This window comes from Trematomus bernacchii, unplaced genomic scaffold (genome assembly GCF_902827165.1).
Source record: "Trematomus bernacchii unplaced genomic scaffold, fTreBer1.1, whole genome shotgun sequence".
NCBI lineage: Eukaryota > Metazoa > Chordata > Actinopteri > Perciformes > Nototheniidae > Trematomus > Trematomus bernacchii.
The window spans coordinates 3,598,942-3,619,675 of NW_022987648.1; the positions used below are offsets into that span (position 1 = coordinate 3,598,942).

General features: G+C 39.5%; 1 protein-coding gene across 1 annotated transcript; it reads left to right on the forward strand.

Moving 5' to 3' along the window:
- The first annotated feature begins 4,973 nt into the window (after positions 1-4,973).
- On the forward strand, positions 4,974-20,296 carry LOC117485653 (sterile alpha motif domain-containing protein 9-like). The gene is made up of 4 exons (XM_034134270.1): positions 4,974-5,133; positions 14,539-14,600; positions 14,706-14,770; positions 14,996-20,296. Exons 2-4 carry the CDS (start codon positions 14,582-14,584, stop codon positions 19,517-19,519), a joined length of 4,608 nt encoding a protein of 1,535 aa, XP_033990161.1. The 5' UTR covers positions 4,974-5,133; positions 14,539-14,581; the 3' UTR covers positions 19,520-20,296.
- The last annotated feature ends 438 nt before the right edge of the window (positions 20,297-20,734 follow it).

Here is a 20,734-nt window from a genome sequence, read left to right on the forward strand (position 1 = left end):
TTTGATTGCAGTATCTTATTGTGAAATAATAGTTAAATGCTGTGAAATCCAAGGATACAGTCCTTTTTACATGTATTTGTTGGGATATTACAGGGGGCCTTGATTACAATATGTCACTGTAAAATAATACTGTTAAATGTAGTGAAATGCTGGTAAATTTTTACAGTGTACTATTTAAAGCATTTTTCTGCCAAGATATCATGTGTCCTGTACTTGGGTCCAGCATGCTTTGCTCTTAAAGTGACGATTGTTAATAATGCTGCCATCAAGGCTGGAGTCTGAATTAAAGCTGCAGGAAAGCAGATAATAGGAATGTTTGACTATTGTAGCATACTGTATATTACCCGTTGAAGGATACAATTAATTATTAGTTAATAAGATAACCTTGGCTATTGAAACTCAAACTTTACCTTAAACTTAAATGTATTTGCACCACCAAATTATCATAGCACAATAAATTAATAAGGTGTCATAATCCGAAGTTGTGATTTGACTGTGAACCGAGGCTTTACTTACTTGAAACACACAAAAACAGGTTCTTTAAACATGAGAAGTTTGTTTACTACCAAGAAAAACTACTGAACTACAAAAATATAAAATGAAAAGATGATGAGCAGTGGATGGATGAATTAAAAGTAACACAGCAAATATCATACAGGGTATGAGGTATTCGGCAGAATACGTGACCCAGCGGGATGACAACAATAGCAGAAAGACTTAGGGACAATATGAGATGGGAGACCCTTCTCATATAGCCTCTAATCAATACACTAAAGCAGGGGTTTTCAAAGTGTGGGAAGGTGAGCCTCCCCTCAGAGAATATAAGAACAGCCGCGGCCCCCCTCCCAATTATTATTGCTATTATTATTATTATTGTTGTTGTTCCTATAATGCAGGGGTATTCAATTGCATTTCAAAGAGGTCCAGTAAGAGAAAATGTCATTAAATGCTCTGTTTTCGCGGTCTACCTTTCTCTTTTTTGAGCACGCCATTTGAAACTAATGCAATTCCTGAAGAAATTGCTAGTGGGAATGCTTTATGCTGAAAAGCTGACGCTAAACTGCTATGCTGAAATGTAATGTGTAAGAAGAAAGTGAAGAAGTTAGATTGAAATGATATATGAACACTGGGGGCTTGAATGTGTGATGAGAGAAGAAAAGAGAGTAAAAAGGCTTGGAAAAGCAGCAGAATATTTGAACTGCAAACTTTTGAACCAACTTGATGGTGAATGATCTGTCGCCATGCCAACGGCATTTGATGACATCCCATAATACGCTTAGATGCGTTGATGGCTGCATCGTTACCAAACCTGTGAAGTTTTTGGGCCATTTGGAGCATTTTCAGTTATCAAGTTCAGTTTTCAAGTTATGAGAAAACCGTGTTTCATGGCGAGCATTGTGTTGCCATGCCAACGGCATTTGAAGAAATCTCAAAACTGTCCCGTAGATGTCTTCACGGCTGGACTGTTAGCACACATGTGAAGTTTGAGCACTTTTTGAACATTTTCATAGGAGTTATAGCGACATCATCTTTTATGGCGAGGGATGGAAACGGCATATGATGAAACCCCATAATTGACGTAGGCATATGGTGAGATGTCAGATTTGACGTAGAGCTGTTGAGGCATGGAGAGGTGATATACAGGTGAAGATTGTGGGACGACCGGACCTTGTCCATTGGAGCTACAGCGACATCGTGTTTTCCATGGAAACGGCATATGATGACACCCCATAATTGACGTAGAGCTGTTGAGGGCAGGACCATTAACCATTATCTGAAGTCTGCTGCTCTGAGCATGTCAGTTGGAGTTATGACATCATCGTGTTCCATGACACAGGTGTTTATATTTGAGCTAACGACGTGTCCAGAGATCAAAGGTTTCCATGGTGATCAAATAAATGTGGCAAAGGCTCAAATGTGTTGAACAACACATTTGTAACCAGGGTTCCCGCGGGGTCTTAAAAAGCCTTAAAAAGTCTTACATTTGATAATCTGAATTTAAGGCCTTAAAAAGGTCTTAAATATGACCAAAAAAATAAGAAAGGTCTTAAATATGATTTAGAAGGTCTTAAAAATGATCGGATTTGAAAGGTACTTCTCTGTTGCGATAGCGTCTAAATGTGTTTTGGGGGAAATGTCCGGGCTGCAAAGTAACCAGTACGGTAATAGCCTTTCAGTTCCCCCCAACCATTTGTATTGAAATAAATCAACATGGAACCAGTATACACTAACTTTGTTTCCCCCGGCCCCTTATCGGAGAGCACCCAGCTAGTAACCTAGCAACCAAGCTTCAGCTAACGGCAGTCAGAAACTAATGTATCTTAGAATCTACTTACGAATAAATATGGGGAAGTGTAAGTTCAACCGTATTTGGTTGGAAAACATCGAATTTAGTGCTTTGTTGAAACCAGGGGAGGGGAACGTCTTTGAAGCCCGCTCTGCACCTTTTGCAAAATAAATTAGTGTTTGTTTGGCTAATGTAGCGTTAGCTAGTGAAGCGTTAGCTAGTGCAGAAGCTCCCGCAACAACACCGGGGGACCTCCGGGCAACGTTTGGGTCTACGTCAACCCTAAAAGCGGAGGTGCTGTAGACGCTAAATACCGTAGTTAAACACCAATCATACAACAGCAACGATGAAAGATTGTAGCCAAGGCAGCAGAGCTCTGAAGATAGCTCTTGTTACTCTCTCTCTCACACACACACACACACACACACACACACACACACACACACACACACACACACACACACACACACACACACACACACACACACACACACACACACACACACACGGGCTGCTCGATTATGGCAAACATCATAATCACGATTATTTTTGGTCAATAATTGATATCACAATTATTAAATACAATTATTAATTGACTTTGAAAACATCCATTTATTGAACTTTAAAACAAATAATAATTTGGACAGTATCTTTTTAACTGTTGATTACCCTGAACGTATAATTCAACTGAAAAAATTAATTAAATAAATGATACATTTAAATAAATAATATCAAAAATAATAAATACCAATAAACAAGATCAAAAAATATTTTGGAGCGCACTTCCACAAGCTACTAAACATATATAAATATGATAAATAAAAATAAATTAGACTAAAATTAATTAGATCAAATATGTTGTAGTGCACTGTCACAACCTAGCAAAGCAAAATAATCGATTATGTTTCGTAATTGCGATTAAAATACGATTAATTGCACAGCCCACACACACACACACAGAGACACACACACATACACACTTTTTGTCTAACACACTAACACAGTTCTGTACTGTTATGCTGTTATGTTCAGTCATTGTTCTTATGTTGAACATGAATACATTTACTTTGTAAGTAATTATGGGACGTATTTCTTCTTTCATAGCAATTTTCCTTCATACTTTCTTGCCGTGAAATAGGTCTTAAATTCTATTCAAAGTGGTCTTAAAAAGGTCTTAAAAAGTCTTAAATTTGAGTTGGCGAAACCTGCAGGAACCCTGTGTAACAGGTTTGTTAATTGACCAAAAAATATGAACAGTTAAGATTGAAAATGGGATTATTATTAGGATTATTTGTAGGTCATTGAAAAGTAGAATCATTTAGAAAGATGTGAACATTGAAGTTTCTATTTTAGAAAAGCTGACACTAGTGCATCGCTGGTTTTAAAAGTGATTTATAGGAGTCATGTTTAAAGATGTGCAATACTTAAAACGTTTATAAAGATCCTCTGAGTGTGTGTCATTAGTTAGCTGATAAAATGTTAGGGATAAATACGTTGACATATTGACTACAAGAGCTTGAATCAAACAAGCAACCTTGTATTTGAAAGATTAACTGACATACTGTAGCAACAGTCGCACCTGGTATATAAGTGGTGTGGCTGAGTACTTTAAAGGGTTCATGAATAGAGGGGACTTGAATGTGAAATAAGAACAAGAAAATAAAAGTCTAAATGCATGAAAAAGCAGCAGAATATTTGAACTGAAAACTTTAGAACTAAAAGCATATGTCACCAATAATGTCTAAAATATGTGGAACATGTTGAAGTTAGTATGAAGTCTCCATCAGACGGAAAAGAATAGGCTGAGACAGTCTGTTAAAATCGTGTTCCATGACACAGGTGTTTATATTTGAGCTAACGACGTGTCCAGAGATCAAAGGTTTTCATGGTGATCAGTGAGAGGAAAGCATTTTCATTGTTCTGAATGAGAGATAAACCTGTTACATGTGAACGTTTTGTTGAAGAACCGTAACAGATATCGGTGAAATTTCAAAGCGTGAAGCATGTCAAGGAACTTGAGCATCTGAAGTGTACTTTCGGGTTAATAATGTGGCCTTTTTGGCAGATTAACTAAAGGTGTGCGGCTGCTGTGGTGGGGAAAGGTGAGGCTGAACTAGACTCTGCGGTCTTAAAATCCCCACAATGCTTTGCGCACGGACCAATTTCCAAATCTTTGGCGTAAATCGCGCTCCATTTAAGGCGGGGCCTCGCATATGACGCACACCTGCACACCTGTTAGCCTGTTCCACAATTCTTCGTTTTCCGAGGCTAGGAAGGATTCTTGCCTCGCTTCTGAAGGAAGTGACTCGGAAGACATGTGCTACCAAGCAAGCGTCTGACTGACTCTAGACCACATTTTTACTTAGAATTCCAAAAATATCACAATTTTCTTTATATGTCTTTCTTCATACATATACTTGTAAAACAATAACACAGTATATGTACAGATCTATGTACCCCTGATGTCAAGGTTCTGTGTGTATATAATATTTGATGTACTTTCAATTTTCTTGAAAAATGGAGGAAAAAAAAGAGGAACATAAAGGATTCGTTTGTCAGAAGTTCAGAACACACACACACACACACACACACACACACACACACACACACACACACACACACACACACACACACACACACACACACACACACACGGTATTTGTTAGCTTTCGTTTCCTCAGAACAGACCGCCCACTTTAAGATCGCCTGCTCTCTCCTCTGCAAACAGCAGGAGGAGGATGAAGGTGTGTTGGATGAAGCCTGCTCACCACTAAAGTCAGTTCTAAGAGCTGTGCATGTTGGACAGTGATCGGACAGAGACTGCGGAGGAACATGTCTCCGGGATGGTGAGTGTGTGTGTGTGTGTGTGTGTGTGTGAGAGAGTGTGTTTCTGTTTCCATGTATGTGCGCAGTGTTAGAAAACAGTCATGATCTAAATCATTGAAAAACAGTCTTTCATTCCTCAGTTTCATCTAGCATTTTATTCGTCTCGATTTTACGGATCATGCATTCTGCGCACATTACATTTTTGTCAGATTTCGAATCTTTTGAGGAGCTTCCTGTTTCGTACTTTGACATCGCAGTGCACTCACACCCAAAAAAACCTACATCAGTCAAATAAAACCCATTATTAAACTACAATGTGAGACTTCTCTTCGCTAAATACGTCGTGTATTGCCCAGAAAGAGTTACATCTGCAGCTTCGTCCGGGTTTTATTCAACCACTGTTGGCACCAGAGAGCACAGTGGGGAAATTTGAGCTTTTTCAGAAATCCAAAGGAGCCTCTCATCATGACGCAGCAGAAACCCTGAGACAGACAGGCAGGGATTAATGTGCAGTGTGGATGTAAACAGTACTGTCACTATTGAATTAATCAGCACTTCAATATACTAAATTAATTATTATACTTCATGGACACAAGGGCCAATTCCTGTGTCTTTCTTTTCTGTAACCTCTTCCTCCTTAAATGCAGAAGAAAAAATAACACCAGGCAGCCTTTCATATCTTTTAATAATAAACAAATATGGTCCCTAAAGTTTAGGGTTGGGTTTTATCTTTTTATTTGATTGGTTATTACAGTGCCGTTTCCAGGTGGGTGATGCATCATCCAGACCTGGGAAGTAACTAAGTACAAGTACTACACTAAAGTAAAAATGTTTATGTAATTGTTCTTTACTTGAGTAGTTCCATGGTATGCTGCTTTATACTTCTACTCCACTACATCTATAAAGATAAATCATGTAATTTTCCTCCACTACATTTATTAACAGCTTTAGCTACTTTAACAAAACACATCTCTCAAAATGAAACTAGTGGACTAACTCTTTAAGTCACAAAAGAGACAAGCTATTTAAATATTTTACAAAAAGTCTATCAGAACTTTGTTTGTCTACAGCAGTAAAATGCTACTTGATGCAACAATACTATCTAGAAATGTCAATATATAAATATAATTATACAGTACACACATGAAGGCAATTTTTCTGCACAATGATTACTTTTACTTTTTAACCTTGAAGTACATTTTGTGGACATTACATATTGGAGATTATGAATGTAGGACTTTTACTTGTAAGTATTTTGACAATAATGTATTGGTACTTTTACTAAAGTAAAGCATCTGAATACGTCTTCCATCGCTGCAGACTGTGAGTCAGTAGGCCTCTCTTGAACTCATCCATAACACATACACTCTTTGCCAACTGTGCAAAGGGGTCCTTGGTTTCAGGCTCAGAAGCCAAAACAGCATCACAGTCGTCCATTTCCTTTCTGCAGCAGGCTTCTTCTCTTCCTTTTTCTTACCTAGGGCAGCCGCAGCAGCAGAGGAACGGCCACAGGTTTAAGCGGCTATATTGATGGTTCTGGCTGGAGTGAGTAGGGCAACAGGAAGAAGACCTTGTTTTAACGCTATTATAATCATTTGAATTTCAAAATAATTCAAATGTATTCGTAATGAGTTAAATACAGCTGCAGCTATGATGTGCATGTGAAATCTGTGTTATTGTACCACCTCCTGGTCACAGGCCTGTACAACATACAGCCTCTTATAACACGTAGGATAGATCTCTGAATGCATTGGAGAAAAATCAAACTGTTGACTGTACAACTAAATTAGCTTTGAAATATTTTTTGCTCATGATCAATTTTACTTTTACTATTACACTGCATGGTTATTTTCCCCCTGGCTTAATAATTTATTCCGGATGATATACAGTAAGACAGATCATCAACAAGGACAAACTACATTTGCTCAAACAGCTCTTCGTACGGTGGCCGGCAGGTGCAAACGCGGAACAACGGCCAAAAACGCATACATAAGCAGGAAACAGCTGCAAATAATGAAATTAAAAACAAACAAATCCTGAAAACAAATACAACAAAAAAACGCTGCATTTACAGAAATGATGCAAACTAAATACAATACACAAACCCCGAAAACAAACGCAACAGAAAAACGCTGCAAATACAAAAACACATACAAACCCCAAAACACACAATGCTCCAGGCCTCTAGGGGGCACGCTACGTGGAACAGATTGATGTCTGACCAGACATAGAGAGAACGAACGAGAGTGATGGAAATTGAAGCCGGAGGGAACAAAGTTGATCGAAGTGGACAAAGTCGATAAATAAGAAGGTACGTTTTCTTTTGTTTTTATTCAAAGAGCGTCATATTTACGCAGCTAGCGTTAGCGTGCCTACAGTAACTACTACACCAGCTGAGGAGAGGAGAGCTTCACCTGAAGAGAAGATAAAGTGAGGGAAGAACATTGTTAAAAGAGATGACAAATGGAGTGCAGGTAAATAACACGGGCCATAGTGAGTACCGCGGAAACATTTGAAGAGAGAGAGAGAGACATTCTTAGCAGTTTGTTTATATGTATGTATTTGTGTATAGATGTTGCAACTATACAGAGCTTTAGCAATACTATAAGTAACTATGGTCGGTGGAGAAGTGATCAAATGTGAAGAGGGACAAAGTAATGACAGGATAGTAGTGTGCATTAGACATGCTCAAGAACAAATAGAAGACATTCAAGGAGAGAGAGACACAACACAGATTCAACGGTAAACATGATGTATCTCTCTATTTATTTAGCTAACCACTATTTAGACTATGTGTTTTTGATTGACTTGATTCAACGGATTTACTACATCAATGTATGTCTTTTCAGGCTGCCAAGTTTTGTGCTTTCTGTGGCCAACATCTGGGGACAGTTCAAGTGTTCTGTGGCTCCTGTGGCAAACATGTACAGTTTTCGGCAGAAGTTGAACACAACTGTAAGTTCACTTTTTTTTTGATTGTATCTGTTTCAAATGCAAGAAATAAGGATTCAACACACTACTCTGTTTAGAATACTAATTGTCAGATGCATACACTAGTTATCAGAATGAAGGACACATTTTTTCATTGTCTGTTTATGTGAAATATGTAGAAGCAATCATTAAATTGTAGACCAATGCATGATTAAATACACAAAACAGCTTATATTATTTAATTATTAATAATTGTGTATTAGTTCTATCTTTTATAGAGAAAATTATACATTTAGAATCAGATTTTGAGACAGTGAGCGGCTGGGAAAGTCACACCGCCATGGGGCACAAACAGTTGCTATGACATGATGTTTTCTTCGCATTCTCAGGCATTCCATAAGGAGGGTCAGGAACTCACGCTTGGGACCACCAGTGTCCCCTCCATCCTCAGTTTGTCCCTCATCATCAGTGAACTTAACTGACATCTCATGAGAGGGATCGAATGAGGCACCTTTGAAGCCGCGGATTGCTCCATCCCATACATTGGCTCTATTAATATTGAACCTGCTGCAAGATGTATTTGTTATTTTTGCAGAGAGTTCTGCAACAATGTCTGCCGCAGTCAGGTATTCTGTGGTGGGAAAGACAAAGTGATGTATTGTAATATTAAATGATGAAGCTAGTAATAAGATTTACAGTATAGAATAGAAAAATTAAGTGGTAATAGTAACAATGAATACCTTTCCTCTGCAGTTTGCTCCATTTTGTCTTCTGGCTCAGAAGATTTTTTTTAATACATTGGTTTCTGCAGCACTTTTGTCATACTCCTGCATAGGGGTGTAACGGTTCACAAACATTTCGGTTCGGTACGTACCTCGGTTTTTAGGTCACGGTTCGGTACGTTTTCGGTACAGCAGAAAAAATGATCACAAAACATAAACAATTTTTTGGGGTTTTTAATTATTATTAAACTGTGAATAATGTATTCACTCAAATAAATACAAAATATAATAAAAAGAATATTAAGGTGCAGCATTTCGATGAACTGAAATAATCTGTATTTGAACTGTACTGTACTAGTACCTAAGCAGCCAGCTGGACATTAGGCTTGTCATTGTATTTTTAAGTTTTGTTTAAAGTGGACCTATCATGCTACAGTATATGTAAATGATATATTGTAGGGCCATACCTATATAAGGTATATTTATACGTTTCTGTTTTCAAAATACCAAACAGATCATGCATTTTAGCCATGCCTCATTTCGCTCTATGTGCTGTTTGCTGTCTACGGGGCTGATTCTGCTGACCACGCCCCCCTGCAGGAGAGGGGAGCCGTGCTCTGATCAGCTGTCAGAAGAGGGGGAGAAAAAGAGATCTCCGTCCTCCGTGTTTTATTTATATATACAGTCTATGGTTTTATTATATTATTATAGGCGTATAGAGTCGTTATTCATTTGTTTTAAAGCTCAATAAATAACAAAGAAGACCTTTGACCGGCACTTTTCTAATTTTGTCCGGAAGATTTAAACTTTAACGGACATCTTGACCGGCGAAAGAAACTGAAACTGAAACTCTGCCGCACGGTCCCCTCGTTCCTTGGAAGAGGCGGAGAGGTGGGTGTTTGTCATCTGCTGGTGGACTACCGGAGAGAATTACAGTGCTTGCCTCGACGGGGAGGGATTGCATTGCAGCGGGAGCAAACGCTTGCCTCGGGGAGGGAGAAAAAAAGCCACAGCGGAGAATAAACAGAAGGGTAACCATGGTTACCATATGCGCGGGAAGTCTTCTTCGCTGCTTTTGTGGCAGACTACAGCGCCACTTACAGGCCTGGCATATGTACTACAGCGTCTCCAGCGCTTTCGAGCGGCAATGGCCGGCCGTGGCCCAACCCCACATTCCCCTGATAGGTGGAGAGTTGGCCCAATAGCCGTAGCGCCACCGTCCTGACGTCAGGACAGTGTTCAAATCTGGATCAGTTTTTATCAGATCCGTTGCAGCCCCTTTTTTAGAGATTTGGGTATGGAGGAAAATAGAGAGGGTTGTGTTTTCTGACACTTGGTGAGTTCCCTGGAACACCGGGGACACATATTCATGTAGAAAAGACGTACAAAAGTGCATTTTGCATGATAGGTCCCCTTTAAGAAAAATGAACTTGTCCACATTGATTGCCGAAAGGGCAGATCTGCTGGCACAAACAATGTCTCCTGCTGTGGAGAACACCCTCTCGCTAGGGACAGAGGTAGCAGATACAGCCAGGTAGCGCTTTGCTAACATGGCAACATAAGGATATTTGGCGTTTGTAATAGCTTTGGCTCGGTCTGAACTTTTTGCGAGTGTTGGAGGCTTAAATGCTAGTGGGAGTTGGGTTTGCACTTCAGTCATTTTTCTTTTGGTACCGGTGATATTGACGTTCGGGTGATGCCTTTTCAAATAAGTGTGCATGTTTGATGTATTGCCAGCCGCGTAACCAAATTCAGTTGAACAATGCCGACAAACAGCTTTGGTTCGGTCCACCTGTCTTTCTCCGTCATCGTTGTACGTAACTGCGAAACCAAAATGTTCCCAAACCGGAGACTTCAATGATGCTGGAGGATTTTCGAGCTCAACTTTATCTGCGTTCGCCTTTTCGACAGTTCCTCAAATTACTGACTAAATTTGAACGCATCCCTGTGACCAGCTCTCATAGTATGCCTCTCGTCCAATGAAATGACTTGGTCGCTCTATGACGCGTTGAACCCAATGTGAGCAAATCACACTGAACGCTGTGACGCAGCACCTGAGATTACTTCCAAAAAGTTGTTCACGTTCTCAATGTTTTACGTTTAACGTTATATTCGTTCGGTACACTTCGGTACACACGTGTACCGAACCAAAGGGCCCATACCGAATAATTTCGGTACAAATACGTATTCCGTTACACTCCTCCTGCACAATCCTTGTAAACATTTGAAATGGATGCAAGAAACGATATCTGATCTTTGAAAAATATTTGTGGGTGTTTTTTGTATCGTCTTCACTAAGATGTAAGATGTTGTGGGTGTCATTTGGAAATGTATAAAAGTATAATTGTTCTGCTTCCTGGCAATGTTACCCACTGTGATTGGAGGCTATACAAACAAACAAATGTACAAATAAATATACACACCAAACAACTGTGTCACGATGCAACTGTCAACATTGTTTACCTATAGAAGGTGTTCTGACCTGGGGCAGATTGGACCTCTTCCTGGAATGGGGTTGGTGCTCCATCCTATTTTTACCCAGGAAATAAGTGCAGTTGATCTAATGACAGTGTTATTAGCACAAAAAGGTATTTATTGATTTCATGTTCACAAATTCAAACCTACATGGTATAATTACATTTTTAATTAGTCTTACCCGATCAGGCGCTGGTTGTGGGTGCCTGAGAGGTCTGATAAAGGTAAACAAAAAATATATTCAAACTACTGTACTGTTAAAACATTCTGCTTCTTGTGGCACAAAATAATATGTTGACAATGTTTTATTTTACCCTGGGAAACTGTTGTCCATTCTTGGAGTGCTCACTTTTTGAACATTTGGAATGTCCCACACCGGCATACACACAAATGACTGACTGAAATAAAATAAATTCACTTTAATTAAGAATAAATGCCACGATAAATCCAAACTGACCAAGGTACATTATATTGTTGACCGTCCTTTAACTCTCACATTAGGATTTACATTGGGGCACAATAAACCAACTCCTCTCTGCACCTATAATATATCTATATGATGTCAAGAGTTACATTTAGGTGCACAATGCTGTCTCTTGACTTGCAAGCTCTTTTACCAAACAAGCTAACGCTAGCTGGGTAAATATGACGCTCTTTGTATAAAAAAACAAACAAAACTTACCTTCTTATAGATCAACTGTCTCCACTTCGATCAACTTTGTTCCCTCCGGTTTCAATTTCCATCACTCTCGTTCGTTCTCTCTATGTCTGGTCAGACATCAATCTGTTCCACGTAGCGCGCCCCCTAGAGGCCTGGAGCACTGTGTGTTTTGGGGTTTGTGTGTGTTTTGGGGTTTGTATGTATTTTGGGGTTTGTATGTGTTTTTGTATTTGCAGCGTTTTTCTGTTGCGTTTGTTTTCGGGGTTTGTGTGTTGTATTTAGTTTGCATCATTTCTGTAAATGCAGCGTTTTCTGCTTATGTATGAGTTTTTGGCCGTTGTTCCGCGTTTGCACCTGCCGGCACCGTACTTTTGGTTACAGCAAAAAAAACGGAGGAATTCTATCCCTTCACATAGTAGACCGTTAAAGTGAGATTAAAACTCTTGCTCCCTACGTTTTTATGTCACGTTAAAAATGTAATTTTATTAGGGCTGTCAGTCGATTAAAATATTTAATCGCGATTAATCACATGATTGTCCATAGTTAATCGCGATTAATCGCAAATTAATCGCACATTTTTTATCTGTTCTAAATGTACCTTAGAGGGATATTTTTCAAGTTTTTAATACTCTTATCAACATATGAGTGGACAAATATGCTTTATATGTTTGTTTATTATCATTTGAACAATGACAAATATTCTCATGAATATTAAACACAACAACCTGAACATTACAAATATTCGCCTCAATTCAACCTAGAACCTCTCTCATACAATAATACAATACTGTGTGTGTGTGTGTGTGTGTGTGTGTGTGTTGTGTGTGTTGTGTGTGTGTTGTGTGTGTGTGTGTGTGTGTGTGTGTGTGTGTGTGTGTGTGTGTGGTGTGTGTGTGTGTGTGTGTGTGTGTGTGTGTGTGTGTGTGTGTGTGTGTGTGTGTGTGTGTGTGTGTGTGTGTGTGTGTGTGTGCGTGCGTGCGTGCGTGCGTGCGTGCGTGCGTGCGTGCGTGCGTGCGTGCGTGCGTGCGTGCGTGCGTGCGTGCGTGCGTGCGTGCGTGCGTGCGTGCGTGCGTGCGTGCGTGCGTGCGTGCGTGCGTGCGTGCAACACAGTCTCACGGCATTTCGTGTTATAGTCACGAAATGAATCTATTGATTCGTGTTCACCAACACGATTTCGCCATTTGTTTCGTGTCACACAGAACGATTTTAAAAGCAATGTAAATAATAACAAATTAGAAGGAAAAAGACATTTAAAAAAATACAGATTTAAGTATTCTGACACAGAACGATTTTAGAAGCAATGTATTTATATTGGTAGTGTGTTTCGTGCCTGCACCAAATAATAACAAATTAGAAGGAAAAAAAGATGACATAAAATACAGATTTCAGTATTCTGAGGCTCTGAGCCCCATTTCTTTTCCTCACTGACGACAAAAAAACTCAGACATTATACAATTTCAAATAAAAGGGATAGGGTTAGGCTTAGGGTAAGATATTGAGTAAGAACATGTTTTTATGAACCACACAGCTTCTGGTCTTCCAAGACCCGACCGGACAAAAAGACGTGTTGCAGGCACGAAACATACTACCAATAGAAATACATTGCATTTAAAATCGTTCTGTGTGACGAAAAAAAGGGGAAAATCGTGTTGGTGAACGCGAATCAATAGATTAAATGTTGTGACTATAACACGAAATGCCGTGAGACTGTGTGTGTGGTGTGTGTGTGTGTGTGTGTGTGTGTGTGTGTGTGTGTGTGTGTGTGTGTGTGTGTGTGTGTGTGTGTGTGTGTGTGTGTGTGTGTGTGTGTGTGTGTGTGTGTGTGTGTGTGTGTGTGTGTGTGGTGTGTGTGTGTGTGTGTGTGTGTGTGTGTGTGTGTGTGTGTGTGTGTGTGTGTGTGTGTGTGTGTGTGTGTGTGTGTGTGTGTGTGTGTGTGTGTGTGTGTGTGAGAATGTGGAGACACTGTGATGGATCGTTGGAGCTATGTGCAGCTCAAGGCATATATGCGCAATCATGTTGCGTGCACTATCCGTGCTGAGTGTGCTGACTTTTCGTACAATGTCCCACTGTCTGGCTACCTGCATAAAGTCAAGTGCTCGGCGCAGTTGTCGGCGATTAGGGAGGCAGACAGTGTCCACACATTTAAGAGTAGGTTAAAGACTTTTCTCTTTAGTACAGCGTACAGTTAAGACTGGTTTTAAACCCCCTTTTATACATCCTCATGGACCCTTCGTTTTATGGAATTTTAATTATTGTACTCTAACTGTATTTGTGTCATTGTGTTATGTTCCTTTTTAAATTGGTATTTTCACATTGATCTTGTAAGATAAGTCTGTTGTTTTTACATTGCGTTTACATTGCCAATTGTGTTTGTTGATTTGTGAAGCCCTCTGAGACAAATATGATTTGTGATTATGGGCTATATAAATAAACTTGAATTGAATTGTGTTTCGTTTAGGTAAAAATTGTTAATATCGTCTGTTTCTTCCCGTTCAGTGGGTATGCATCATTAATAGGTTGTTAAATGTTAACAAGCCCTGAGACTCTGTTTCTTAGAAGATGCTGCATCCCGCGGGGGCAATCAGGCTTAAGAGGTTAAGACATCAATATAATTATATTTCTACTTTCTGTTGCAGCATTAATGGTCAAGATGTGTGAAAAGTGAGCCAGCTATCATGGATGATCAGGAACAATAAAGGTAAAGAGAAAATGTATGTGATTTTATGTTAAACGAGCCTTCCTATGCAATTTATAGTCCTCTGATGTGATTTGCTCCTTTTAAATTATTTGATTATTTTTGTAGGTTTAGTGATCTACTTTTGTGAAGAAGAAACCAACACCGCCATGGCAGATCGAGGTGAAATCAAGGTAAATGACAGTTAAACAATCAGTATTTTAAAGGAATGTAATTTGCAATACATTTACATGCATGCGATAAAGTTATCAAACTAACAACTTTGTAAAAACTCTAACCTATTAAACAACTTCAAGTTGTTATGTATTACTACACCTTATGTTTCAACACCTTAATATGGTCAACAAATAAGTGTTCATTAATTTGAGATGGAAAAATAACAGGACTTTGTATTTCAGAGTCAGGAGGAGGATCTGCCACCGGACATCAAGGACTGGAGTAAACATCAAGTGAAAGCATGGACTCTCACGTTAGATGATGTTGATGACGGAGTTGCAGAAATCTTGTTTAAGCAGGACATTAATGGACCAAGTATTTTGCTTTTAGATAGAGAAGACTTAAAACAAATGGGTGTGACTTTTGGACCTGCAAAACTTTTCATTCATGCCAGAGATGAGTTAGTGAAATTTAAGAAAGAGGAGCCAACAAATGCTACAAATCAGTGTGGAAGACCATGCAAGCCTTATCCATTTTGTAGGCAGCATGATACACATAGATATATCGAGAGCAACATTCTTGATATTCCAGAATCAGGTGCCTTAGACTTAATTGAACCCTGCCACGAGTATAAAGGTTTCACTAATACAACTGATGAAACTAAAATGAGCAAGTTCACTGCTGAGGTTATCCGCTTTGCAGCTGCCTGCATGAATAGCCGCACAAATGGCACCATACACTTTGGAATAGGTGATGAGCCAGATTTCAGCCATGGACAAGTGTTGGGAGTGGTCGTTAAGGACAAAGAGGCCTATTTAAAGGAACTAAAATCTGCCATTGATGGTTACTTTGAGTATAAACACAAACAATCTGCTCAAAATTGCATCAAACCTCCTCGATTTGTTGAGGTTCTCAACAAGAATATGACATCTTCTGACAAATGTGTCATAGAAGTGGACATAGTTCCTGACTGTATGGTGTGTGAAGAAAGCATCTACCACACATTCAGCATGAACATTAAAAAAGCCAAAAAAAAAGGAAAAGGTAAAGAAACAGACGAAAATGAAACAAAACCATACAAGCAACTCTTTGTCCGAGATGGAGGTAGTAGCAGGAGTCTTCTCGCACCAACCACATCCACCAAACTGATGGAAGAGTACAACCAGTTTGTTGACGGTATGGCACAGCGGTCACAACTCCGGAAACAAGCTGAAGAGAAGCACCTCAATGTGATTAAAAGCAGTACCCAAGGCTCCAGACTCAGTCAGATGATAACTGGTGGAACCCTCTCTTTAGATAAGTCACACTTTGAGCGTTACGTGATAGTAACTAACAAATCACATTCAATCCAGTTAGAATCTTTAGGATTCCTCGTAGAGCTCAACCCAACAGCTGTTTTGGACTTTGATCCAGAATCAGCTAAACATGGTTTACAGTGTCACTTCGAACAGCAGAGTACAGTAAGTGTCCATTTACCAGCAAAGTATAAAATCACAGAAGGAGTCGAGGACATTGCAAACAAGTTGAAATTAACTCGAAACACCAGCTGGGTGTTCTGCAATGGAGGTATTGAGGATGAGACACCTTCAGACATAGATGAGTGGTTGATGGAAAAGGGAGCCTCAATTCGAGATGTGATTTCTTTCTTGTGTCGGAAAGATGTGCTTCCAAACAAGAGATTCCTTGTTATCTTTTTACTTTTGTCAACAGTGAGTGAGAGGATGGACCCTCTTGTTGAGACTTTCAGTACATTCTGGCAGGAGCTCAGAGGCACAGAGCAAATCCTTTGTATATGCGACAATGAAAAAGCATTTACCTCCTGGAAGGACCTAATTGATGCTCGGTGCTTGATCAATATCTCTGGAAGATGCATATATGATCTCAGCTTTGCTGAAGTCAATGGCACTATCCTAAGCCTTTTGTCCAAAAACCGTAGGTCCAGTCGTTTCCTACCCTGTGGGGGGGGAAGCAAAGTCTCCTTTGAAAAGAAAGTGGAGCGTAGCCTGAGTTCCTTAGAGGTCCTGTGTGTGAACCAATGTGATGGAGGAAACGAGGACCAAATTGTCACAGAGGAAAACTTCTACAAGGGAGGAAAAGTCTCATGGTGGAATTTCTATTTCTCAGAGCAGCCTGCATCCACACCATTTATCAAACGAGACAAGTTTGACTTCATCATGGACACAGTCATACCAGACTTGTGCTCCCTGAGAAATGCCTGCGTGGTGTTCAACCTTGTGCATGTGCCTGGATGTGGTGGCACAACTTTGGCCATGCACACTTTATGGGCTCTCCGGCACAAATTCCGTTGTGCAGTCCTCAGAGACAGCAATGCTGACTTTGCTGAAGTTGCTGATCAAGTGGTCAATCTTTTAATGTACAAACATGAGGAGAAATCACCACGCATCCCTGTTTTGCTGATGATAGATGACTTTGATGATAAGGAAAAAGTATTTGACTTGCAGCAGCTCATCGAGAAAGAGTGTGCCAAGAAAAGGATTCAGTCAAAGTCTTCACAGGTAATTCTTCTGAACTGTATGAGGTCAGAGTCGTCTGAACAGACTGAACAAACTGAAGAGACAGTATTCATTGGCAATGATCTCTCCGAGAAGGAGCAGGAACTGTTTGAGAAAAAACTTAAAGAAATAGAGAAGACACACAAGAATGCAGACACGTTCTATGGGTTCATGATCTTGAAGAAGAACTTCAAGCCAGAGTATGTTCAAGGAGTGGCCCGCAATACCCTAAAGAGCTTCAACATAAATCAGAAACATGCACAACTCCTGGCTGTTCTAGTTCTGTTGAAGGTATACTGCAACAGATCCTCACTATCTGTCTCCTTGTGTGAGGAATTTCTTGGTCTTCAACCAAAACCAGTCTGTGGGACCATCAAAGTTGAAGAAGGGTTTGGGAAATTCTCCACTTTAATTGGCACCTGCTCAGTTGCGGGTAAGGTAGTATTTAAAGCCGTGAAAATGATCCATCCAAGTATCGCTGAGCACTGTTTGCAGGAACTCACAACAACACACAATGTGAGCAAAGCTGATATTACTGACCTCCTGCTGACCACAGAAAAGCTTTATGAGAGCACACAAGGCAAAGACCAACTCCTGCAAGATGTTCACCACATTTTGGTGAAGAGATACCATTCAGTGGAGGAATCTCAGTTCTCTCCACTAATTCAACACATTGCAAGTGAAACCCCAGGACTCGAAGAGATGGTGCTACAAAATGCATCCAAACGATTTCCAAAAGATGCAGTTGTTTCTCAGTTACTGGCCAGGTACTATTACCTAAAGAAGAAGGACTTCTTAGAGGCAGCAGATTGGGCACGTAGAGCAAGGGAACTCTCCAACGACAGCTCTTATTTTGCTGACACATCAGCACAGGTTATCAAGCATGAGCTGAAAAATGCCATTGCAAACTACAAGGAGGAACCTATCAATCCTACAAAATTGGACGAGCTTCTCAAAATGGCCCAGTCAGCAATAGATGCGTTCAAGGATACACAGAGCATTGCAAAGAAGGAGTCATGGCTTCGATTGAAAAACTTGAAAGACAACCGCCCTTTCAACACAGCAGGGTGCCTGGGAGAAATTCAGGTCGGTGTAATTGTCATTGAAGTGCTGGCAAAGACCCCGGTGTTTTCTTACGACAATGTCCGCCATGACATTATGAGCGGGGTTCTCTCTGGAGATGTGAAACTTCAGGATGTAGAGAGAAATGATAAACGGCACCAAAAACACACACACTACTACACGATTCTCAGGCCGTTTGAGGATTTGCTTTACAGCCTCAGATGTAGGATGAAGGTGAACTTCGACTTCCTTGACAGTTTTTATGTGAACTTGGGCTCCAGATCTGGAATGAAAGACAATCGTGACCAAATAGCCCAAAATGAGCTTTTCAGATGTTTCAGAGTGTATGCAAATCTCTTCTGCAAGACATATTCTGCAGATCTTCTGAAGAATCAGGGCATGCAAACCATGCTGAAACTCCACGAGGCAAGACAATACCTGGAGATGCAAAAAGCTGACAGCTACTCTGGGATTCTGATGTGTCTCTCAAACAAGATCTCATCTGATACATTGAAAAAGATCGGCAGACAGTATGCGTTCCTTTGTGAACATCCCCATAGGCCGACTGTGAGGGAAAGAATCAACTTCATCTACGTCAATGTTGTGTTGAGTTGTATCAAACTGGAATCAAAATACATCCTGCCATACCAGAAACTATTAGATCTCCTTTACCAAGTCATGCGTGAGCAAATCCCAATAAGTGAGACTTTGTCCCTTTACTTCATTGCCGTTGTGTTGTTGTGGCCACAGCAGTGCAATCAGCAGAATGTTCTACCTAGAAGTCTGGGGATGTGCATCTCACAGATGAGGACCTCCTATCGCACGGAGATGAAGGAAGTGTACAATGGAAAGAGGCCCATTGTCCATTTCTTCCTGGGGAGGAAACAGGGCTATGAACGACTTGTACACCTAGGGGAAATCACAAAGTGCATCAAGGCTGGGCAGGAAGAGTTTGCTGTGAAGTGGGAAAATGGCAAAATATGGAAAGAGAAGGAGGTGGAGACGCGCCTTTGCAGGGTCACTGGCGAGGTGAAGAACAACTTGATACTGGCAGATACTTGTATCCCAAACCTGAAGATTGAAGTCACCCCAATGTTTCGAAGTCAGCTTTGTGCTCATGCCGAGGGGTCAACAGTGTCCTTCTTCACTGGTTTCTCAATGAAAGGCCCTGTTGCACTGGACATTAACTAAACTTTGAAAGCAGCCTGTTCCAACATACTGTAGCTTTCAGCTAATCATTGCATCCCTCTGTTCATACACACTGGCTTAAAAGTAAACAGTGATGCAAAATCAACCAATGTACAGCTATGTTCTGTGTTCATCCCAGGCTCTGTATATTACATTTTTCAGTCTGTTGTTTTGTAAAGTAAAATAATTGTCAAGTATAACGTTAAAATCCAACCTATTGAAAATGTATTGTGTTAGAATGTGTACTCACGCTCAGATCACTGTAAATCATTTTTAACAATGATGAAAATCAAAATTATATGACCTGAAAAGGAATTCAACTATTACTTTTTTGCATGTTCAGGATCAACTAAATACAAATGTTGTGTGGCAGTTTGATAATATTGCTCCATGAAATGAAATGATGTGCTTTATATATTTAAGAACACATTAAGTTGTGAAATAATTCTAAGAATTTGAAATGTTTTGCATCATGTATCTGGGATTCATCATGTTCCATAACGGTCACTTTTCTTTTAAATTGAAACTATTTTGCTTTTGATAGTCTTTGAACAATGTTTGTAGCTTTATATAACTAATATTGAAATGTTGATTTGATTTGTTTTTCTATATTCATTATGAATTATTCATCATATATATATCAACAATAATACTTTTTAGCTTTTGAGTTACTTTACTTTTGAGAGTTTGGTTCAATCACATTTTCTTATACCATTCAATGAGAAACAATGAGCATTCATTTTTTGCAATAACTCTAATAAAGATGTAATGAAACCTTAACATGTAAGAAATTATTTACATTCAAATGCAATGTTTTTATTGGCTATCCAGCCAAACGAAAGAAACATCACTATCCTAAAACTTTGTATCACAAAATCTATTTCTTGCCTTGTACTCTATGTTCTGGGCCTTAGTTATTAATGTAATATAAAAATAACTTAAAGAAGAAAAACTGGTCTAGAATAAAATTACTTTTTCACATAACTCCAAATACGACATTATTTGGAATGTACACAAATCCTGAAATCAGCCTTTGATTTAAAACTAAACTTTCAGAGGAGACTTTGAAAGAAATAGCAGTTTATAGAATTTCTTCATCTCAGTCACTCAGAATTTATTTATAATATAATATAAAAATGAAACATATTTTACACCCCACACAACAATAATACATGGATACCTGTTTGACGTGTTTAAGATAATGTGGATTTAGGGAGG